Genomic DNA, 25,290 nt, shown 5'->3' with positions numbered 1-25,290 from the left:
TGCGACTATGTCATCCCCAGATTTAAGCTAGTGAAGATGGGTGGAAGATCTTTCTCCCATCTTGGCCCCAAACTCTGGAATGCCCTGCCCATTGCCATGAAGACTGAGACCAACATGCTCAGTTTTCGAAAAAAACTGAAAACCTTACTTTTTTAAAAATTACTTTTTATAGCTGTGATTGATGTCAGTTTTTTCTTCTTCAGTCTATCCCTTGCGCCGGGAAACCCACTGCGGGTAGCTGTTGCGCATTATAAATTTTAAATAAATAATAAAAAATAAATCTCCTACCCAGCCCAAATGAACTAGGGTCCTGTTGATGGGGCAATTGGCCCTGATGCTGTCTGAAAGTGTAACCCTTAGCAATACCTCAAAAGGAATGAAATTATTGGGAATACTGCCTTGTGGGTGTGTAAAAGTCAAGGGAGCTAACAATAGATCTACACTCTTCGAGTGTAGTCGGTCTTCTTGAAAAAGAGAAACGCATATCCATGAGGGATGGCTGAACATCACACAGTGGATTTGCTGAGTGCTCTGCCTAAGCAGTCTGGTGTGTCAAGGCCTGACTGATGATGTACTTGGCCATATTATAGCCCTCTCGAATGATATGTGCCAAACTGGCATGAAATTCTTCCAGGAATGCAGGTAAGATCTCATGAACCGATTCACCTAATGCATGGGGGCACCTGCCCAGCAAACAGCTGGCATTGATCTGAGGAAGAGACTAGTGGAGGACAACATCCTCTTCCAACATGCCTCAGGTCTACCCTTTGGGTGTCGGTCAGGGCCTTGTTGAATGACAGTAGGGGTTCAGACGAGGAATGTCTGGTTTGCAGCATTTCCGTGAAGACATTGGTTTTTACCTCAACCAAAGGCAATGGAAGGTCCAAGACTTAAGGTGCCCATTTAGTGACCATGCCGAATGATGCAGACTCTTCCATGTCAGGGGAAGATATCAGTCCTGTGTCAGGGGAAATGTCCAGCCAACTACTCTCTTGTAGGTCCGTCATCATATTATGGGGAGAAATCACCCCCACCATTACCATTGTCCCAGAAAACTAGTTGCTGTTGGTCAGTGTTCAACCTGAACAATTGTTTATGCGTTGGAGGGTGACATCTATTTATTTATTTATTGTTTTTGTAGAGCACATAAATTCATTCCCGGATGGATATCACGCCACTTACAACTACCATTGGATTTCCCCAGAATACTGGTAGGAGTCAGGGCTACACAAGTCAGGGAAGAAAGAGCCAAGTTTTCCTAAATAAAAGGTAGTTCTTTGTTCTCCGAATATCCAGGGGGAGCAAATTCCAGTGGGTGGCTGCCAAAAAAGAAAAGGAGCGCCCTGCCGCTCTGGCTTTCTGGATCTTAATAACTTTGACTAAGGTCAAACTGCATGATCTTAGCTGTCCTGTAGGTTGATAGAATTCAACTCTATTTCTCCGGAGCAGTGGGCCCTATATGCTTGACAGAGTAGCGTTAACTTGAGCCCTCCTACGTACTGGCAGCCAATTTAGTGATTTTAAGCAGGCAGTTGCAGAGTCACATCTGCCTTTATTGCAAATCAGTTTAGCTGCAGCATTATGGATCATTAAGAGGCGTGTAAGTAGATAGTCAGGCGTACCCCTATATAATGCATTTCCGTAGTCCAGGCAACTGATTATCAGAGCCTCTCCCCGTAAGGTGTCGCTAGTGTAAATTAATTAGTGAGTGTAGGCATCTCACAAAAAGTGAAGGACTGGTCTCACACACCACCTGGTGTCATGCTTCATCCTTGACCAGTCCTCGCCCTCTAAAAACTTGGTTTGATAGAGAGCGTGCATACACCTGACCACAGGGATGCACTTCTAAACTAAGTGGGGGCCCGTACAAAAAAAGTAGTGAGGTTAAAAAGCCATTATAGATGTCAAATAAATGTAATATTGCTTCCATCTATATGGTGATTAAAACAAACAGGGTGATCGGTGTGTTGGGGATATTATTGTCCCCCCACCGATGTGAACATCGAGGAGCACAGATATAGGCGCAGAGGCGGAGATCATGTCAAGATCCACACTTGACCTATTGGGTCTCCTGTCCTCACCCTCCTATGGGGCACAGTGTCCCGATGACAGGGCTTTAGATACAGGCCATATCACAGTGGAGTGTGATCCATATCACCCCACTCAGTGGAAACCCTCTCACAACAGTCTGGTAAGAGCGGAGCCTGCAGTTTTTTCACTAAGGTCCTGATGAATGCCACGGATCCTACTGGGCCATTTGGCAGAAAGATGTTGACCCCATTGACATCGGTGGGGGAACAATAATATCCCCAACGAATAAGTTACTTACCTTCGGTAACGCTTTTTCTAGTAGATACAGTATCTGCCTGTGGATTCCTCACCTTGTGAATATCCCCCTTGCGTCAGCAACATTCGGAAATTCTTTCGTAGCTTCGCGCCGACGTGGGCGACGTCATAGAGGCACGGCATTGCGCGCGACTCCGCTGACGTCACCGACACCATAATAGGCCCACGCCGGCGTGATGACATCAGTTCCGCCCTTTTTCCGTGCCTTCAAGGCACACGGACGGACCGATGACAGTAGATATATATATATACAGTATACACAGTACACAAATGTCAAGATTAAACACACACAGTGTGATGCCAATGCAGAAAAACATTTAAAATAAAACATTTCCTTTGAAATAATATATACATATATATACAAATCACAAATACTCTGGGATAGAAGAGTGGACAACGGGGAGGCGGGTGGGAGTGAGGAATCCACAGGCAGATACTGTATCTACCAGAAAAAGCGTTACCGAGGGTAAGTAACTTGTTCTTCTGATAGATACATCTGCCGGTGGATTCCTCACCTTGTGAATAGATTCCCACAGCAGTCCCCACTCCCGGAGGAGGGTGTCCACTCTGCTATACCAAGAAATCTTGGAGGACAGAGCGCGCAAAGTGGACGTCCCTCCTCACCTCGGTATCCAAGCAGTAATGCTTTGCGAAAGTGTGGAGGGAGGCCCAAGTCGCGGCTCTGCAAATGTTCTCAACATGCACACCTCTAGAAAGAGCAGATGTTGCAGACTTAGCTCTAGTGGAATGAGCCCTTATACCCTCTGGAGGTTCCTTACCCGCCAGGGAGTAGCAGATCTTGATGCATAAAATTATCCACCTTGAGAGTGTGTGCTTGTGCACAGCCTTCCCCTTCCTGCAGCCAGAAAATCCAACAAACAGCTGGTCATCCGACCTGAACTCTCTCGTCCTGTCCAGGTAAAAGCTCATTGCCCTCTTAGGGTCCAAGCGGTGAAGTCTCTCCTCCTCCTTGGAAGGGTGAGGGGTAGGATAAAGGGTAGGAAGGGTAACGGACTGCCCCAGGTGGAAAGGAGTTACCACCTTCGGCAGAAAAGCAGCCCTGGTCCTGAGAAACATTCGATCAGCATGAATGGATAAAAACGGGGGCTTAGAACTAAGAGCTTGAAGCTCACTTACCCTCCTTGCCGAGGTAATTGCGATCAGGAAGACCGTTTTGAAAGACAAAAGTCTCAAGGGACATGAGTGTAAGGGCTCAAAAGGCGAAGCCATCAAAAATGTTAGAACAAGGTTCAAATCCCATTGAGGCACAATAAAAGGAGTAGGAGGAAATGTATTGGTAAGGCCCTTGATGAATCGTAAAACAATAGGTGACTTAAACAAAGAGGGCTGGTCAGGCAAACAAAGGAAAGCCGATATGGCCGACAAATAACCCTTAATAGTTGCCAACCCAAAACCCTGCTGGGCCAAAGAAAGAGCGAATTGAAGAATATTGGACAAACATGCCCTTACAGGGTCGATGGACTTCTCCTCACACCCAACAACGAACTTAGACCATTTATAGGAATAAATGGACTTAGTGGAGTCACGCCTGGTTGACAAAATGACATCCACCACATCGTGTAGGAGAGAAAAGTAACTCAGGTTGCCCCGTTCAATCTCCAGGCATGAAGGTGGAAGGTCTGAAGGTGGGGGTGTAGAACCTGCCCCTCCATCTGGGAGAGGAGATATGCCCTGTGAGGGAGACGGAATGGCGAGCACAAGGATAGCTGGAGAAGATCTGTGTACCACACCCTTCTTGGCCAATCCGGGGCGATCAATATGACTTGGGCCCGGTCTTGGCGAACCTTCCTCAGAACCCGAGGAATCAAAGGTATGGGAGGAAACACGTAAAGGAGTTGTGAGTCCCAACTCAACTGAAACGCGTCCCCCAAGGCTCCCTGCATCGGAAACTGGAGGCTGCAGAATGACGGGCAGTGAGCATTCTCGCGAGTGGCGAACAGGTCCACCTGAGGAGTCCCCTACGTCTGAAAGACGTGACGAACTACCTCTGGATGAAGGCTCCACTCGTGGTCGGCGGAGAACTGCCGACTGAGAGTGTCTGCACGAACGTTCAGAACTCCGGCCAGATGATTTGCCATCAGACAAATCTGATGGTCCTGAACCCAGGACCAGAGACGCAGAGCTTCTCTGCAGAGACACTGCGACCCCACTCCTCCCTGCTTGTTGACATATCACATGGCGGTCGTGTTGTCCATCAGGACCTGAACTGATTGACCGCGAAGGGAAGGGAGGAAGGCCTTGAGTGCCAAAGTATCGCCCGCAACTCTAGAAGGTTGATATGAAGCAACCTTTCCTCTGGAGACCAAATACCCTTTATCTCCAGATCCCCCAGATGAGCACCCCACCCTAGAGTGGATGCATCCGTTATCACTGTGACCGCAGATGGAGGTAGATGAAAAGGCTTTCCTTGCGACAGATTGCCTTCCACACTCCACCAAGTCAGATCCGCTACAGTTTCTCTGGAGATCCTCACTGACTCGCTGAGATCTCTGTTGTGTTGATACCACTGCCTGTGGAGGCACCACTGGAGTGCCCTCATGTGCCAGCATGCATGGTTGACCAGCAGAATGCAAGAAGCCATCAGACCGAGCAAGCGAAGGACCTTCAGGACTGGAACGACCGCTCCATTGAAAAATAAAGGAATCATTCCCTGTATGTCGCGAATCCTTTGTGGAGGAGGGAATGCACGACACACAGAAGTGTCCAGTACCGCACCTATGAACAGGTTGCGCTGGGAGGGCACCAGGTGAGATTTGGATACATTTATCGAAAAACCCAACCTGTGCAACAACTGAGTTGTTTCTTGCAGATGATGGAGCACTATCTCTGGAGATTCTGCTTTGATCAGCCAATCGTCCAGATACGGGAATACAGGTATCCCCGACCTTCTGAGATGCGCTGCCACCACAGCCATCACCTTGGTGAAGACTCGAGGCGCAGTAGTAAGACCAAACGGAAGGACCGCAAACTGGTAGTGTTGGGACCCAACCGTAAAACGGAGATACTTGCTGTGTGACTTGAGGATTGGGATATAAAAATACACATCCTGCAAATCGATTGACACCATCCAGTCTTCTTCCATCAGCGCCTGAAGAACCTGAGCAAGGGTGAGCATCTTGAACTTCTCCTGCTTCAGATACAAGTTCAAGATCCTGAGATCAGGATTGGCCGAAACCTGCCATCTATCTTGGGAATCAGAAAATAACGGGAGTAGCATCCCTGACCCCTTTCCTGCTCCGGAACCACCTCTATCGCACCTTGTTTGAACAGTGCCAGGACTTCTTCCTGCAGGAGAAGCAGGTGGTCCTCCGAACAATAACTCTGGCAAGGAAGGTAATTTGGGGGAAACTCCCGATAGGGAAGAGCATACCGATTCCCCACGAGATTGAGAACCCAAAGATCCGATGTTATCAATTCCCAATCTCGTAGGAAATGGGTAAGCCGACCCCCCACTGGGCCCGCATGATCCGGAATGGCGGATCTAGGGCTGCTTTGCTGCGTTGGCAGTGGGCTGGGAAGGGGAAGAGGAAGAAGAGGAGGAGGCGACTTGACGACCTCTGGGACAAGCCCTCTGTCTGCCCCTGTACGCCTTGTACAGTGTGTTTTGCTGCTGCTGGGGCTGTTGCTGAGTTGACTCGTAGGAACGAAAAGAAGATCTGCCAAACCCTCTAAAGCGTCTCCCAAAGGTGCCCCTGGTCTGAAGGCCCAACGACTTAGCAGTCGCCCTGCTGTCTTTAAAACGTTCCAAAGCAGCATCTACCTTTTTGCCAAACAAACCAGATCCGTCGAATGGTAGATCCATTAATGCAGACTGGACATCTGTCGAAAACTCAGAAGATTTCAGCCATGCAGCTCCCCTTGTAGCCACCGAAGAGCCCATGACCCTTGCCACAGAATCTGCCGTGTCCAAACCACTCTGTATCACCTGCCTCACTGCAGCCTGAGTGTCCGAGATAACCTCCAGGAAGTCCTTTCTATCATCTTCTGGTATCTTTGGCACCAACTGTTTTACAGTATCCATTAGGGCATGAATGTAATGCCCCATCAGGCAGGTCGCATTTGTGGACTTCAATGCCATGCTGGCGGAGGAGAAAACCTTTTTAGCAGCCTGATCCAGTTTCCTCGACTCCTTTTCTGCAGGAATCTGTGGATAAGCTCCAGTTGATCTTTTGGAACAGGCCGCCTGCACCACCAAACTCTCAGGCAGAGGGTGAGTGGACAAAAATTCCGGGTCATCAGGAGCCACTCTGTATCTCCTGGCAACAGCCCTAGATACCGCAGGAGCTGACAAAGGCTTCTTCCAAACCTCTAAAATTGGCTCTGCTAGGGCATCATTAAATGGCAATATAGGCTCAATCACTGAAGATGGTGAGTGAAGGACCTCTGTGAGAAGGTTCGACTTAAATTCTGCAGTTGGCAAAGTAATATTCAATAAGTTTGCCGCCTTCCTTATCACGACATGGTAAGGAGCCACATCTTTTGAGGGAGCATCCGACACTGAGGCTAGATCCCACTCAGGGGACAGTTCAAGGCCACTAGCCACCGTCAGATCATCAAATGGGTCCTCTGACTCCTGCAGCTCACCCTCCTCCAAATTAGCCTCACAAAACCTCTCTTCCTCCATAAGCCTCTGGGCTTCATGCCTCGACCTGTGCTTCACATACAAAGCCGACGGATCCACTGTCGACTCCGTTGGAGTCGGTGCCGGCGCCGATCCCGATGTCGGACAAGGATGTTTAACACGAGGTCGTTCAGGGTTTGGCATCGGAGTTGAAGGATTCGGCGTCGAAGGAATCGGCGTCGACGGCTTCGGCGTCGATGGCTTCGGAGTCGAAGGCCTCGCCGGCGTCGGAAAATGCCAATGCGGCGCTGTAGCCAGCATAAAGGGCATAAAGGGCGCAGGAGCATAGGCCTGGGGAACACCCAGACTAAACGCCATCGGACCCGTGGGACCAGCAGGAGCCCCAGTGGGGTACATAGCCCTGGAGTATATTCCAAACATCGCATTCAGCAACTGCGTCGGATCCTGACCTGGAGCCGGGAAGGCTGGGTACGAACCCCCGGGCTGCTCATGAGGGCGTGGAGTCGATACAACGTCGACCTCCTCTTCGGGATGGTGCACCAGAGTCGACAGACCTTCGGGCAACAGAGCCTCTCCCTCACCAACCACCTCCTCCTCACCTTCATCCTCCCGACCTGAAGGATGGGACAGAACCGGAGATGGATTCATTGTCTGCCTCGGTGAACCTGGCGAATTCGCATGCGACACTTCACCCTCGGCGTCCTTCTCTTCCGAAGCCGAAGACACCACTACCTTCTCAACCAGCTTCACCTGCGACTTCGGCTTCGAACCCGAGTCCTTCCTCGAGCGATGTTGGGACTCATGGGTCCTCTTCTTATGCTTCTTTTTTGAAGATCTCGAAGCATGGGCCGAGGACGTGTCCGAGCGCGACCTCGAACGAGACCTTGACCTCGATCGCCGAGTTCGCGACCTCGAACTTTTCTTCTGTTTCTTTCTTTTAAGCTTCGCCACGAGAAGCTTGGTTTCTCTCTCCCGGAGGGCCATAGGTGTCATCTTCTTACAAGACTGGCAGTCCTCGACGTCATGGTCGGAGCTTAGACACCATACACAGCATTCATGAGGATCCGTAATGGACATGGTTTTGCCACACTCCCCACAAGCTTTAAACCCGGTCTTCTTCGAAGACATGTCGAGAGAGAAGACAAAGAAGCACAATTTAAACAATGTAACGAGGTTACAGTAACAGCTACGGACGATCCCTAGAAAACCGTTAGCGTCGATGACGCGGAAAAAAGGGAACTGATGTCATCACGCCGGCGTGGGCCTATTATGGTGTCGGTGACGTCAGCGGCGTCGCGCCAATGCCGTGCCTCTATGACGTCGCCCACGTCGGTGCGAAGTCACGAAAGAATTTCCGAATGTTGCTGACGCAAGGGGGATATTCACAAGGTGAGGAATCCACTGGCAGATGTATCTATCAGAAACACTGATCACCCTGTTTTAATTACCATATAGTTGCCAGCAATATTAACATTTATTTGACATCTATAATGGCTTTTTAACCTCACTACTTTTTTTGTACGGGCCCCTCCTTAGTTTAGAAGTGCATGCCTGTCGTCAGGTGTATGCCCGCCCTCTATCAAACCAAGTTTTTAGAGGGCAAGGACTTGTCAATGATGAAGCATGACACCAGGTGGTGTGTGAGACCAGTCCTTCACTTTTTGTGAGATGCCTGCACTCACAAATTAATTTACACTATCACTAGCGACACCTTACTGGGAGCGGCTCTATTGTTGGTAAACAGTTTCTGTTGGAGGCTGCCGGCTCCTAGTACCCGTGCCTCTGGTTCCCTCATCCCAGATTTTGTCTGGGTCTTGTGGTTACACAATTGATTATCAGAGCCCGGACAACCATGCAGCGACAGTCCATCGGAATCCATCTAAACAACTTTCTAAGGGGTTTTAACAGTCCAAAGTAACTATTACAAGTCATCAACACCTGAGTTTTCATGGTGAGGGATTGATTTATAATGATACCAAGATTTTTTGCCACATTTTTCAGCACTGGAGCTGTGGCAAGCGAAGGAGGCCTTAAGGAATCATCCAATATATTTTCAGCACCACCAAAGAGCGAGATCTTGGATTTCTCTGCATTGAGCTTCAGGCAGTGTGCTGACATCCAACCAGGCACCTCCGAGAGACAGCCTGCTAGATCTTGCTTGGTATTGGACTGACCGTCACCCAAGGAGATGATCAGCAGGGTGTCATCAGCATGTGAGCAAACTCCCAAGCCCCACTTTTGAACCAAAAATGATGAGTAGTGCAACATACACATTAAATAGTGTAGGGCTCAGAGCAGAACCCTAGGGAATTCTGTATTCAGAACTGTGGGGGTGCGATCTAAATTGATCCAGCTGAACAGACTGGGATCTATTAGAAAGAAATGAGCTGAACCATCAGAGTACAGTAGAGTAAAACCCTGATTCATGCAGCTCTTCATTAAAAGCTCATGTGAGACTGTATCAAATGTTCCTATGTAAAGGCAGTCTCTTATCAGTGTCAGGATAAATGAGGGCTGGGCACATAGGAACTGAGCTCGAGTGCGGCCTTGGCATGACCTCCTTCGATCCCTTATGACATCTCTGACAGACCCTGAAAATTGGGATGGATTGGAATCAACTGCGGAATCAACCGCCCCCTCAGCAGTGGACTCAGAGCTAGACCGTAGGGACCTTGACATCCTTGCGACTTCTCAGGCAGAGTTGCAAGACTGGGATGAAGCCTACTTGGACTTCTTGTGCTTTTTTGGGGGATTTAGATTTACCCAAAAGTCTTTGACTGTGACGACCTGCTGCGGGCGTCAGAGGGGTTATGGGTCTGTGTCCTTGACTTTGAGTTGGAGTGACCCTTATGTGACTTCCTTTGGTGATTGGCAACAAACAGCTTGGCTTTGCATTCCAGGGTGAATCAGAGTACACTACTCGCACAACTTGGAGTTGTGGGACTCGCGGCCCAACTCCAAACACCAGACGCGCATCAAGTGGGGATCTGTCACAGACATTTGTTTGCAACAACACCTACAAGGCTTAAACCATGTATTTTGAGGAGACGACATATTCCATAGCACACTGGTAAAGAAATGTTCAGGAGTAAACTTGTCAAATGATGAGACAAATGCAAGAGCTAAATGCGGATTCATGTCTGAACGCATGGAAAAAAGAACTGATGTCAGTACACTTGGGCAACACCTCCATGCATCTCCATTCATCACTTCCAGGGAAGGTGCCATTCACTGGTGTGCAGGGGCTATGCTAAAAAATCTTACAGTGCTGTTTGCGCCTAAGGAAACGTGAGGAATCAGCAGTTAGTATTGTCCATCAAAAAAGGTGTTTCATCCAGAAGCTGGCAAAGGTGCCATACAATACCATGTGTACAGTATTAAATGTCAGTGTATTATATTTCATATGTCACTTGCTGTGAAACGCTGCTAGAATGAAAGTAACATGCTCACAAACAATGCCAAATCAGTAATACTGTGTCCCTTTGTAGAATGAAATCACAACATCAGTCAACTTCAACTCTAAGTATTAAAAGTTATACCTGAATCGAATGATTGACACTACCACAAGAAGCAAGGTGCACTAAGAAATAAAATGCAGTTTAAGGAAATGAGAACATGATACTAGCTTTCCTTTTTTTCTTAAATGTGTGATAAGGTCTTTCCAACACAAGATTGAGGGAATTGAGGCATATATTATTGGGTAAGATTGGAGGAAATCCAAAACTATAATCAAAATAAATGAAAGAGTGACAGTAACACGCTTGTGTATTGGTGGAGGGATCTTTCCTCTTCCTGTTCAAGATTCCAGAGGAGAACGAGTTAATGTAATGGTAAAATGTGAAGCGTAATAAGATGTTCATTTTACTGCATGAACTGTGCATTAAAAGCATTGTTGCGTTGATGAAGAATGTTCAAAGGAGGGACTATTAAGTGACGGAATGCTATTTTATTTTGCTCTCTTTAGGGTTGGGATATACCGATTGTATGGGATGTGTTTCCTAGGATTCACTGGGAGGACTAATGGCATGGCTCATGATTGGAGATTTAGAACTGCAAAGTTTAACCCCTTGGGTGCTCATGACGAGCTCAGCTCGTCATGAGCTGCGGCGCTCCGGTGCATGACCTGGGCTGATTCCCCTGCTGTGCTGAACGTTCCATGGGAACGGGTGTGACCAAGACGAGCTCAGCTCGTCATGAACACCGGAGCGCCGTAGCTCATGACGAGCTGACCTCGTCATGAGCACCGGGGCGCTTTACGCCCACCCCCAAGCACAGCGGGGGAATGTGCCCCGCAGCCAAGGGGTTAAAATGATTGCGAATGAATAACCAAAGGATTGTGAATGAAAAACCATTCAAAGTATTGAGTCCCTGAATCACTGGAAGTCATAGGCATGTGCCAGAGGCGATTTATTTGCTTTTTGTGCATATATGAATGTTACAGTTTAATAAATCAAAGTGATCATGGCTACCAGGGAGTGAAGTGACAAAATACATGATAAACAATTAAACAAACTGTAGACAACTTCTTTTTTTTCCTCTATTAAAATATATTAAATAAGTATCATACTTACATCTGCACAGACCCCCTGCACCTGACCGGGTGTGAGGATGAAGTTAGTCATCACGACAAAAGAGCTGTCTCCCTGAACAGAAAGCACCAAGGTAAGAGCACATAAATATACATATTTATATCTATATACAGACACAATATTTTATATATATAAATTGACTACTGGCAGTCGCCAGTAGGTAGTTATAGTTAGGACCTAGTTTACATAGGAAAAGTGTTATTTTGACTTGCCTATATCTTTGGCGTCATTTGATAAATCTTCACAAAAGTTTCCCAAAAAAGTGTTCCAGTGATTGTTGTTGTGCATGTATAGTTTTGAGGCGATCCATCAAGTGGCGCCCAAGAAAAGGGGGGGGGAGGGTGTTGCTTGTATATTTCCATAGGGATTTTGAACATGACTACAGCCCGAACCTTCCTATCTCATTCTGCGATGTTTGGCCCTCCAATGGAGTAAGTTATTAATCAAGTGTGCTCCTTCAAGGGTTATGATGAGACAAAGTCATAAGAGTACATAACACTTATACAGTCCACTGTGATACAACTGAAGACCAGATGCAACGCTATTAAGCTCCCACATCATTACACAAGCCCATCTGGCCCCTTGGATGAAGAAGGGTGCAGCTTACTATTGAGTTTTCCAAATGTCATCTTATGCAGCGTGCGCATGGCATATACCGCCAGCACAATTACAGTACCTATTGAAATGTGTTGCAATTGAAGTCATTTAGAGTAGTCCACTCTTATGTCACTAAATGACAAACCCATCTGGCCCCATGAGTGAAGGAGGGAAGGTTACAAGAAAGAACTATGACATTTTGAGGAAAGAGAAAAGCAATTATCAACTATATTTGAAGGACAAGGAGTTGAAGAAAATTAAGAGGGATGATAGAGATTGTGAAATAGGTTGAATCTTCACATTTGCACATAAATATGATAATACTTCAATCAAATCTGGATTATCTCCTAATCTCTGTATTAAGGATATTCAAGTATCATCGAGCAGTGTATCAATATCCTCAGCGGAGAGTCATGTAGGAGAAGGCTCCTGTAGGGATGGATTTTGTAAAACCACCCCTTGTTGTTTTTACAAGAAGTTTGGAGATACATGATAAGCAACAGAAAAAAAAGTGAACAACAGAGGAGACAAATTAGAAGGAGCGGAAAGAAGTACAGAACAAGGGATACAAACAAGACAACAAACAAGGAAAGCGCAATCCAAAAGAAAACTGTGGTTGGAGGAATAGGATTAGTGACTTGCACCACAATGAACACAACAAATGATCAGAATATGAAAGAACTTAGTGTTGTAAATCTATCTTCTAGGGTCCCTACGAATCATGAATTGAATGTTCTCAGCAAAGGATTGAATTTTAGTACCAAACCATTATGTCGTTTAACCAACAATCATGTGGACTTTTTTAGGTTTAGAACAACAAACGAGAAGAAGATACGCACAGCTAAAAAGGCTATATCCAGTCTTGACAGTTGGCGTGCTCCTAGGGTATCACTCGCCAGTCCAATAGAGTGTGAAAAACTGAAATCCAAATGAAAAGCAGACCCTACTTAGGGTCTGTCCCCCACGGCACAGCGTAAAACGCCAGTAGAGGCTTGTACTTGTGCAGAGTTTTATAAATGAAAAAGTTAATGTGTGTAGTACAGGAAATTTCAAATGTTTATTGTGGTAAAGTCTGTGGTTTCCAGACTATCCAGTCAATCTTGAAATCATAAATCAATACTGTTCAGTAGTAGGCAAAAAATATATATATATCCCGATGCATTTCGGGCAACTCAGTGCCCTTCTTCAGGGCATCTGTAGTAGAAACCAAAAAGAAAAATGCGCTATATCCATCATGTAATCTTAGGCAAACGAATGTCATAATACAATGCTGTAAGTGTTCAAGTGCCAATAACAACGTAGACATTGACAGTGCTCATGAGAAAGAGTGAGACCAACGATCAAATTGGGAGTGATCGACACAGTGAAGAGGGTATCGTGTGGCACAAGGTAAAAAGCATGCAAAAATGAAAGAGTGTGTTTAATTGCGGTAGTACGTGTGAGCCGAAACCAATAAAGGGTGGAAAACCTCACGATGAAAACCAAGGGGTGAATGTTAAAAAGAAACCAGAAAAGTATGGGGGAAAATGAAATATCCTTACTGCCGGTGTCCACCGGGTGTCCGACACTTTGTTCGCAAGCGTTGCTGGAGAAATCTCGACAAGCCCAGTTCTAAAACACGGAGAATATATAATTAAGTGGGCTGAACGAATGGTGGTAGAAAGTAACAGGCCACAAGGCGTGTTCGTCGTACTTACACGAGAACGCTGGTAGAAGGCAAAAGTGGAATCTACGAGTCCGCAAACAGACGTTCCATGCAGGGGCTGTGTATAACGACGCGCTGTAACGGCCATGTTAGTGGGACGTGAGATGGCGAGTAATAAACATAAACAAGGGTCACGAGTGAGTCACATGATCGTAACCGAAGTGGCGGCCATCTTAGAGAGGGTTAATAAAACGGTGTGCAAATGAAAACCAAAACATATAAAAACACAATAAAGAGATAACTAGAGGAATACGAGAAAATATGAAAAATAAGAATAAAGGAAAAAAGATGAAAAAAAAGGAACTGAAAAAGAGGGTGAAAAGGTACTGAAAATTGGAGTGTAAGCAAACATAAGACAATAAAAGGCAAAGCACTAAAAAGTATAAACCTGAATAAAACAAAACAATGGACAAGATGAATACAGATTAGAGGCTTGTAGAGAAGGTGCAGTGAAAGAAACAAAATAATCTACAGCGGAGTGGAACGATAAAAAGGGTGTCAAGAAAGTAGCGACTAATAGCAAACAATGAAGGTAAAATACCACATAATAGAGAGCAGTTGTAAATGGTAATGACTGTAAATCACAAATAACAAAGAAATTCCATTCTGTCATTAAGGCCATTAGGATGCATTGTGTTCAAGTATCGGATCCAAAAGTTCTCTCTTTGTAATAGACGATTATTCAAATCAGTTCCTTCTTTGTTTTCCACATTCTCCAAGTTCAAAAATTTAAGTTGGGAGATGTTGTGTTTCACGTTAGTGAAATGAGCAGACAAAGCAGATTTAGGGCCTCATTATGATTGCGGATAATCCGCATACTCCGGGCCGGCGGAAGCCACCGCCGGCCCGGAGTATGCGGATTATCCGCTGCAGTGACATGGAAGACCCACCGCCAGATCAGGATGGCGGTGGGAGTGCGGTTGGACCAGCGGCGGACGGCAGGTCCGTCCGCCGCTGATCCGCGGTGTGAGGAGGGCAATTTGGTGACGGTGTCTGCAAGACACTGTCAGCCAAATTAGGAATTGCACATACACATGCTTTTCCGCGGCGGCTTTTCCGCCGTGGAAAAGCATGTGGACTTTGGCTTTTGGGGGCCCGTTGCGGGCCCCCAGGGTGTCGGGGGGGTGGGGGGTGCACATGGGGGGTACCTATGGTACCCCCCAACATTTACATGCTCAAAGCGGCAGGCACTGCGCGGAAGATTTGGCACAATATGTGGGTTTATATACAGGCATTAAACTGGAGTCTAGTCTAGAGGCACTGAATGTTTGTCTTCATAAACACAGTGCCAGCCATTTTAAGCACACACAGAGGCTATTGGATATGGCTTGGATTATTCTCACACTGAATGTTTTTTTGCATAATGGCTTTTGGTATCTTCAGAAACAGGGTACAGTGATGGGCTCCAGGTTTGCCCCACCTAATGCAAACCTTTACATGTGGTTGTTTGAGAAGGAGCATGCCTGGGGCCCTGGATCTATCATTGTGTTGATAATATTCTTTCCTATGAAAGCTACGTAGATGAAATCCTCATAATGTGGAATGGGATGGAGTTGGACTTGTTGGCCTATCATGCATCTTTGAACAGTAATAGGTTTAATATACAATTCACATTAAAGTATCACGGATGCCAGATTGATTTTCTTGACTGTCGATTATATATAGATCCAAATACCATACAGAATGATATTTTTAAGAAGGAAGCAACATGCAATAGCGTGTTGCATGCATCTATCTCACATTCCAACATTACAATTAAATCTATCCCATATGGCGAAATGGTGCATGCCAGATGAAATTGTAGTCAGGAAACAAAATTCAAGAGACTGTCCCAAATTTAGCAAGGGTTTCAAGATTGATGGTATGATGCTAAGTGTTTACAGCATGTAGAGAACAGGGCTCTTAAATTGGAATGAAAAAACTTTATCAAATGCTTAAGGTAGGATTAACAAGAAAACCGAAGAGGTTGTTTTTATAACTGAATACAATATTTAAAGTGGATGCATTTACAACTTGCTTAGAAAACATAGGCATTTTCTCAAGTTTGTTACTTTGCAAGACGGCATTATATCAGCTAAACCCCGAGTGGTTCATCAGAGAGAGGCGAGCCTTAAGGTTTTTGTGTCCATGTTACATAAAAAGTACCAATTCAGGTAAAATTGACATTAGTTGGATCCCCATAAATCATGATGGCTTTTATGTATATGGGAATTTTAATGTACGTAATTTGGGGCATAATAGGCCAAAACAATTTGTTACATTACCACTAAAGGTTTTGCCATCAATACTTTTATAAATTGCAACACTGTTTACACTATTCATGTCCTGGGATGCACCTGCAATAAGATCTCTATGTAGGCAGCAGCATACTTCCACTCAAACTGCGAATACAGGAACATGCAAGGGCAATGAAAAACTGTGATGAAGGATATTCAGTGGCAACACATATTAATACTATTCACCCAGAGAGCCCTACAATTTGGTTTCATGTCTTAGAACAGATTACGTGTAATGAAAGAGGAGGCAACAGGGAAACTTTGTTGAGGCAAGCAGAGACAAAATGGATTTGTAAACCTACTACTGATGCCATGGGTCTTAATATTAATAATGAATTACATCACTTCTTATAATATGCATTTTTATATTTTAGGAGGGAAGCATACCTATGGTGATATATATCAATATCTATCATCACGATATTCTCACAGTTTGACCTCATGTTCTAGAACTGTGTTTTGAAAAATTGAATGATTAAGATGAGTAGAGGTGAAATGGATTCACAAACGGGTCTTTTTATGAATTTCATCATGTGCCTGTAATCACGACTTTTCGAATTATTATATGACACCAGAGTGGGTTTTTGTAAAGTACTTCCCATTATGGTGTCTATGGTAGACATTATGTACATGCAGTAATAGTTGCATTTCATCCTGTCCTCCTGTTTTGATGTTTTGATCATTTGGTGATGGTGTAGTTGCTTTCTGTTGATGGTACACAAAAACGTACATCAATATGGCCATTGTATTTTACGTTATGTGCAGTGTATATAAATTATCTAGTTGGTGTCATTGGGACTATGGCATCATTGCTCATGTCGCAATGTAGCGTGAAATATTATTACGTGGACATTATTAAGTACAGAAGCCATCCCCCTTATGACATGGCGATGGTGGATGAGCTTGGAGTCCCATTTCTACTTTTACTCTTGTCCCTCTGTAACATCAGAGTAGTTTTCGTTAGCAGCGAATAAAAACATGCATCAAGATGGCGCGTGCCTTGTACGCTAGTGAAAACGAAAATACATGCTTGAATGCTACAAATGTGACATTAGACAATAAGGCTTACGGATAGATTTTATTTTATGAACATATATCAATCGTATGGGACTGTTGTGTTTGTCAAAAAGGAGTAAGAATTGTTATAAATTACGGAAAATGTCATTATGTTTATAGGAAATGTTTTATTTATATTATGGCGAGGGTAGATAGGATTGAATTCCACTTCACATGTTACTTTTATCACTTTGTGACTTCTTAATAAGCGTAATTTTAATATATTAATAGGCAGTATAATGACGCTGGTGGTATGCACTTTGTGCACATTACATAAAATACTATTTGGAGAATTCGACAGTATCAATCAATCAATCAGTGACACTTATAGAGCGCGCTACATACCCATAGGGTCTCAAGGCGCTGGGGGGGGGGGGGGTGCAGCTACTGCTCGAACAGCCAGGTCTTCAGCATCTTCTTGAAGGAGAGGTGGACTTGGGTCAGGCGCAGGTCGGTCGGGAGGGAGTTCCAGGTCTTGGCGGCCAGGTAGGAGAAGGACCTTCCTCCTGTAGTCGCTCTTCGGATGCGGGGGACGGCGGCGAGGGCGTGGTTGGCTGATCGGAGGTGGCGTTTGGGAGCGTAGAAGTTGACTCGGCTGTTGAGGTAGCTCGGGCCTTGGTCGTGTAGGGCTTTGTGTGCGTGGGTGAGGAGGCGGAAGGTGATTCTTTTGTTGACGGGGAGCCAGTGAAGGTCTCTCAGATGTCCGGAGATGTGGCTGGTTCGTGGGATGTCGAGGATGAGTCTGGCTGAGGCGTTCTGGATCCGCTGGAGTCTTTTCTGGAGCTTGGCGGTGGTGCCGGCGTAGAGGGCGTTGCCGTAGTCCAGTCGGCTGGTGACGAGGGCCTGGGTGACGGTCTTCCTGGTCTCGGTGGGGATCCACCAGAAGATCTTCCGTAGCATGCGTAGGATGTTGAAGCACGCCGAGGAGACGTTGTTGACTTGCCTGGTCATGGAGAGGGAGGAGTCCAGGATGAAGCCCAGGTTGCGTGCATGGTCTGTCGGTTTGGGTGCGGTGCCCAGGGCGGGGGGCCACCAGGAGTCGTCCCAGGCGGAGGGCGAGGAGCCCAGGATGAGGACCTCCGTCTTGTCCGAGTTCAGTTTCAGGCGGCTGGTCGTCATCCACTCGGCTACCTCTTTCATCCCTTCGTGCAGGTTGGCTCTGGCGGCGGCGGGGTCGTTGGTCAGGGAGAGGATCAGCTGGGTGTCGTCGGCGTAGGAGATTATGCTAAGGTTGTGCTTGCGTACGATGGCCGCGAGGGGGCTCATGTAGACGTTGAAGAGGGTTGGGCTCAGAGATGATCCTTGGGGGACGCCGCAGATGACTTCGGAGGCCTCTGATTTGTACGGTGGTAGGCGGACTCTCTGTGTTCTTCCGTCGAGGAAGGAGATGATCCATTCCAGCGCCTTGTCCTGGATTCCGATGTTGCTGAGGCGCCGTACTAGGGTGCGGTGGCAGACCGTGTCGAATGCCGCGGAGAGGTCTAGGAGGATGAGGGCCGCTGTTTCTCCATTGTCCATCAGGGCTCGGATGTCATCGGTGGCGGCGATGAGGGCGGTCTCGGTGCTGTGGTTGGCTCGGAAGCCGGACTGTGAGGGGTCGAGGGATCCGTTCGTCTCGAGGAAGGCGGCCATCTGCTTGTTGACGGTCTTCTCGATGACTTTGGCTGGAAACGGGAGAAGCGAGATGGGGCGGTAATTCTTGAGGTCGGTGGGGTCCGCTGTTGGTTTCTTGAGTAGAGCGCTGAGTTCGGCGTGTTTCCAGCTCTCAGGGAAGATGGTGGTGTCGAAGGATGTGTTGATGATGTCTCGCAGGTGGGGTGCGATGACAGCGTCGGCCTTGTTGAAGACGTGGTGAGGGCAGGGGTCGGTCGGTGATCCGGAGTGGATGGAGTTCATCGTGCGGATGGTGTCTTCGGTGCTGATCGGGGTCCAGGCGTGGAGGGTGGTGGTGGGGGGTGGTTGTTCGGTCATGGTGTGCGTTGGTTGGTTGTTGAAGCTGCTGTGTATGTCCGTGATCTTGTTGTGGAAGTATGCAGCGAGGGAGTTGCAGAGGTCTTGCGAAGGGGTGATGTCGTTGTTTCCTGCGCTGGGGTTGGAAAGCTCTTTCACGATGTTGAAGAGTTCCTTGCAGTTGTGTGCGTTGTTGTCCAACCGGTCCTTGTATGCTGTTTTCTTGGCGGTGCGGATCAGCTGGTGGTGTTTCCGGGTGGCAAGTTTGTAGGAGGTCCTGTTGTCCGGTGTCGGTTCCCTTTTCCAGACTTTCTCGAGGGCTCGGCAGTTCTTCTTGGAGCTCTTGAGTTCGTCGGTGAACCATGGTGCCTTCTTGCTGCCGGGTCTGCTAGGCGGGGCCCTCAGTGGGGCGAGTTCGTCCGCGCAGTTGCTGATCCACTTCGTGAGGTTGTCGGCGGCCTGGCTGGGGTTCGCTGTGCTGGCAGGAGGGTGCTGGCTCAGGGAGGTGGCGAGCTGGTCTGCTGTGATCTTGTTCCAGCTTGTGCGGGCGGCCTGTTGCTGGTGTTGGTGGGTCGTCGTTCTCTTGAAGGTGAAGTGGACGCAGCTGTGGTCCGTCCATTGAAGCTCTGTGGTGTGGCTGAAGTCGATGTCTGTGCTGGATGAGAAGACGGCGTCGAGTGTGTGTCCGGCGAGGTGGGTGGGGGTGGACACCAGTTGCTTGAGTCCAAGATTGGCGAGGTTGTCGAGCAGGGTGCTGGTGTTGCGGTCGTTGTTGTTCTCCAGATGGAAGTTGAGGTCTCCCAAGAGGATGTAGTCAGCGGAGGGGAGGGCATGCGGGCTGACGAAGTCGGCGATGTCCTCGCTGAATTGCGTGCGTGGTCCAGGGGGTCGGTAGATCAGGGTGCCTCTGAGGGTGGTGTTCGGGTTGGTGTGGATCTGGAAGTGCAGGTGTTCGGCGCTGGTCAGGGTGTTGTCGGTGCTGGTCGTGAGACGGATGGTGCTCCTGTGGATGATGGCGATGCCTCCTCCCATTTGGTTGGCGTTTCGGTCCCTCCGGACGATCTTGTAGCCCTCCGGGATGGCGATGGCGATGTCGGGAGCTGAAGAGGCGTTCATCCAGGTCTCCGTGAGGAAGGCAACGTCAGGGGCTGTGGTGTCGAGCAGGTTCCAGAGCTCGATGGCGTGTCTGTGGACGGAGCGGGTGTTGAGCAGGATGCACTTGAGGTGGGTGCTGCTGGTGTTCTGCTTGGCTGGTGCTGGTGCGAGGCAGGTCCGGATGCAGGAGAACTTGCAGGCGTGGCAGCTGAAGGCTCCGTGGGTGTGCTTCGGAGTGGCTCGGTAGCATCCTGGGGTTCGGCCGGAGTTGAGTGCGAGGAGTTCCGTGGCGTTGTAGGTTCGTCGGGTCGGCTTCCGTCGGTGGGGGACAGGGGTCCTGGCACTGGGCGCGGTCCAGGCGCGGACGGGCGCAGACGGGCTTACCTTTGGCGCGCCTTCGGCGCACAATCGGCGCGCCCGCTGCGCGTCACCGCTGCGCGTTCGCACGGTCTCCATTTAAGGCGAAGTGCGCGGGTGGGCGGAGCAGCTGGGAGGCGGGAGCGGGGAGGGTTACAGAAGAGAAAAAAGGGGCGGGGACAAGCGGCGGTGGCGGGAAGGGAGGGCGGAGGGCGGCGAGTTAGGCGGACAACGAGGAAGGAGAGCCAAAACACGCAGGCAAAATGAAATTAAGCGAATTTACACTAAAACAGGCACAAATCAATGACAAAACACGGGAAAAAAGAGAAGTTAGACGGAGATAGCAATACAGGCACAAATGATCGACAAAAACACGGGAAAAAGAGAAGTTAGACGGAGATAGCAATACAGGCACAAATGATCGACAAAAACACGGGAAAAAGAGAAGTTGGGCGAAGTTAAGCAATACAGGCACAAGTGATTGACAAAACAAGGGAAAGCAATCCCTGCAGCGGGGGCAGCCGGCAACCGGCAGACGAGGCAGCAGCGGGGCAGAGGGTAGGCAGGGGGCACACGCAGCAGCTGGTGGCCGTGCGGCGCGGGGGTGTCCCACAAGTGGGTCACCTAAGTAGTAAACTGACAGTAAACTGTTTTCTTCTTCACCTAAGGGGTCAGAGGGGTTTGGCGAACCTGATAGTAAGCTTTTTTCCTCCTTCATTCATGGGGTCAGATGGGTTTGTCATTTTGTGACACTAGAATGGTGTCTATTACCTCACAGCCCCTTCGACAGTGGTGCAGAATTTTGGGAGGTCTTTTGGACAGCACTCTCTGTACCTGGAAGACAGCCCAATCCACGAATATGGCCTGCACCTGTTTTGTACTGTTTTCGCAATTCAAAAAAGATTTTTTCCCTTTGTTGATCCCTCTTTGCATATGCCAATATAGACTGCCATCATTAGTCAGGTCATGACTACATTAATTCAATCGATGTTGAATCTTCACCCAAAATCATAATGCCGACTGCAACTTTCTTAGAATGCTGTGGCACAAGTGTTCACAGTATTTGCTATACTGGAAACCTCTTCAATCTTGGATACCCTCAAGACCCTAACAATTGTCTATACAGCTCCTTAACCTCAGTTCACCCTATTTTCTGGCTAATTCATTTTCCTTCTATCGATCATCACGCTATCTCAGATCGTCAAAAAAAAATCTGCTTGCCATCACTATGGCCAGAATGGTGACTTACGGAAACAGTGCATTTTCTACGGTCACTTATGGAAACAGTGCTTTTTCTAAAGCAGCTGTAAAACTCTCCTTTTGAGTTTGCGGGCAAATACAATTCTACTCTCTTTCAGAGGCCAGCTGAAAAACTGACTTTTTGAAGTATTTTTGGAACTTTTTGCCCGGTCACTGATATGTTTTGAGATTGTGCCTTTCTAAAGTGCCAAGAAACCTCTGCATAGAAAGGGCTTTACAAATAAATTATGGCATAACACGTGTGTAGTGTCCTCTTCAGCACTGGGTACTCGTTAATGACTACACCACACACAGAGCTTAGTATAACATATTTTTATTCTTTTGCGTGTAACCACAAACTCAACATTTTAAACCTGCAATCACTTCACTGTGTTCAAACGTCCACATCATAGTTCTACGGAGTCCATCATGAGCCACTAGGGTTCCGTCATTGCAAACTCACATGACAATACAACGTGTAGTCACACATAATCATCAAACAGAAAGAGGAATGTATGTATGGATATATGGGTACAGGTTTTGTGTCTTCCTAAAGTTTAGATCCTTTCTGAAGAAATCGGTTGAAAAGGTGTAAGAAAGGTTAATGTAAATGCCTGATCAATTCTTGGCCTCTCCTAGAGGAATCACCTTCATTGGGTTTCCATACAATCTGCCTCTTTTTTATAATCATAAATATGTAGCACTGCAATCCACTGCCTTCAGTTATTTAACCCTGACATAGCGTACCCTCACATTTGCATAATTGCTCTATCTTCACCAAACAATATCTAGCCCATATTTTCCCTTCACAAACAACTTGTTAGCAAATGAAATTGTAAATGGAAGCAAATGAAGAACACAAAACCCTGAATGACCTGATGTGTTACACAAAATTAGAACACTACAACATGGTGGCAACACCAGCATACCATACTTGGATCAATTCTGCTATTTACTTCTTCTCATGTTCCTACATTTAAATACATTACATTTGGCAGAGCATTTCAAAAGAGGAAAACATAGAAGTAAATGTTAAGCACGTACATTCGAGGTATTTTGTCAATGCTAAACATATATTTTATGATTTTGCTGTCTTATTGTTATGTCCTCACTATCACATGAATTAAATGTTTTGCCATTTCACAGGGGAATAGTTACTGCTGCAAATTTCTTTTCAATTTTTTTTCTATGCTCATTTAGCTACGTCCATCTGCTTATTTTTATTGTTGGCCACTGTCCCTGTGTAAATAATCGCTGTAAGGCGAGGAGTGGTGTAACACATAGAACACTGCTTTCTTTGACAATAAAGCTGTTACCACCAGCCATCAGACATTTATAAAAAATAATATAGCTGTCACAGCAAATGTAAGCCTGAAAGTATCCATTGTTTTTATCCATGACAGTAAGCCAACAATAAAGAAGTATAAATTACTTTTGGCGCGAAAGAAAAAGTAATTTCCTAACCCATGAGGTTTGACAAATCCCCTCCAGTCAGTCCCAAAGCAATTCCACACATATAACAAAAAAGACAAGACTAGTGAGTTGGTGTATGAGCTCATTTGACATGAATGGCACAAGGTTAATTTAGTCAAACCTAAAAAAGACTATTTGTTTATGAATGGAAATGTCAAATGAACTTTTAAGATGATAGTACTCAAAAAGAGACAAATAGAAATAAAATTAGTTGGAAACACGTAAAAACATGCAGGCAACGTGGTAAAAGAAGGAAACAAAAATGCATAAAGATACTGCACTCATAAAATAGCATTCAAAACGGAAGTGGTAATGAAACGAGCAATTTAAGAGGGTTGTATGACGGAAGCATGCATGGCTAAACCATGCGTACCTCTACCACCCTACCCCAACAACTAATGCGTCTTAACAGTGCATTCCTTCAGCATGCATGCCTTTACAACGCAATTTTGTGGTAAAGGCATATGTGCGTGTTAATGATCACACCCCATCCCTCACTTTGAGCCCTAAAAACTGACTTTGCACGTGCAAACTACACCAACCCCAGTGAGCCCTAAAACCCAGCCCCCTGCCCTATAACCTACCCAGACCCACCTGAGTCCTAAAAATTACTCCCACCCCAAAAAACGACCCCAACCCCACTACCCCACCCACCAAAACTAAACCCCAGCCCCACTTATCAAACCGTGACCTCTCCCCATGCTTCCTCTTCCTGTGCCCGCCTATCCACGCATCTAGATCGCGCACTGTCTTCAGCAGGCATATGGGGGTTAAGGCAAATGCGTGATTAAGGCATATGCGCGATTAAGGCATAGGCGTGATTAAGGCAAGCGCGGTTTCGCTTGCTGGGAAATGTCACGTATGACTCAGCCGGGAGCCCGCATTATAAAAGGCTGTTTCCCGGTAAAAGGGAATCTGACCACAAATACAACAGAAGCTCAAGATAGGGCGGGAATCTATTCAGAATGCTCCCTTTCATAAAAATAAAACTTTGAGGAAAGTGAAATGCATGAATTTTCATGTGATGGGTACACTAGTGCCGAAAGACGCGTGTGTGAGCATTGGCACACCAAGACAAAGCCAGATGTCTGCAGAGGCGTGGGTGCCGCACCAAACACCATCTCTTCCTTGCTGTGAAGCTTCTCCTCTGCAGCAATTCTGTCATGTGGCTCTTTATAGAGGATGGACACTCACTTGTTTAGTTGCAGCAGTGTTGGTGCTCTGTAATATTTCACACAGGCACCATCCAGAGAAGCGAATGTAGCAGTGATATAGCATTTGCCACCTGCAGCCCTATCTATCATGTGCATGGCCATCCACGGTCAGGGTCCGACCGGGACAAAAAATAGGCACATGCACCACAATAAAAAATGGTCCACAATAGTGTGAACGTGGTAATATCAGCGAAATCAACAGAAAAAGCGGCACAATTGGCCACAAAACTGTCAGAAAGCTGCTAACAAAGCAGCCAGCCCATACACTGATCTGTCAGACCAACCCATCGGACACTGCCTGATTTCCCTATCGGCCAGTCCGACCCTGTCCACAGGTTACTTTCACCTTTTAGCCCGCTGCTGACTGGATTCCGGCACTCGAACTTCCCCTTTCTCCATGCCAGGCGGGGCCTACAAGTCCCAGCATGCAAGAGCTCTGACTGACAAACAGGATGACTGAAGGGTCCTCCTGACTCTGGCATAAAAGGCTGCCATCCCTGACTCTGTCAGGCCGCAATTCTTCGTCCTGCTTGCCTTCTTTCATTTATTCCTCCTACTCTCGCCTTCTCCTTCCTTGTCTTTTGCAACCTAATTTCCCAATCCCCTGATTCAACAGACTCCTAATATTACCTACCACCTTAAGTTCTACTTTGAGAAATTTCGTTCCATTCACATGGCTTTCCCCATTCAATCTCTCCTGTTCCATTCATTCTGTTTTTCTGAACAACAACGGTATGGGATGCCCTGAGGGCAACAAGAAGTGATATTCAAACAACCAGCATGATGGATG

At 46.9% G+C, this 25,290-nt stretch overlaps 1 protein-coding gene across 2 annotated transcripts in view; it reads right to left on the bottom strand.

The window, feature by feature from the left end:
* The window catches only part of P2RX1 (purinergic receptor P2X 1), a 483,889-nt gene that overhangs the window by 296,912 nt on the left and 161,687 nt on the right, over nt 1–25,290 (bottom strand). Inside the window, exon 3 of one of the 2 annotated variants that reach the window (XM_078679688.1) lies at nt 11,521–11,592. The exons of the other annotated variant lie outside the window; for it this stretch is intronic. Within the exon in view, the coding sequence (XP_078535814.1) occupies nt 11,521–11,592 (72 nt within the window). The remainder of the gene's footprint in view (nt 1–11,520; nt 11,593–25,290) is intronic. 2 annotated transcript variants of the gene reach the window in all.

The sequence above is a fragment of the Lissotriton helveticus genome, chromosome 3_1 (genome assembly GCF_964261635.1).
Source record: "Lissotriton helveticus chromosome 3_1, aLisHel1.1, whole genome shotgun sequence".
Classification (NCBI taxonomy): domain Eukaryota; kingdom Metazoa; phylum Chordata; class Amphibia; order Caudata; family Salamandridae; genus Lissotriton; species Lissotriton helveticus.
The sequence above is the reverse complement of the archived record's forward strand: the minus strand, read 5'-3'. Positions and strand labels throughout refer to the sequence as shown.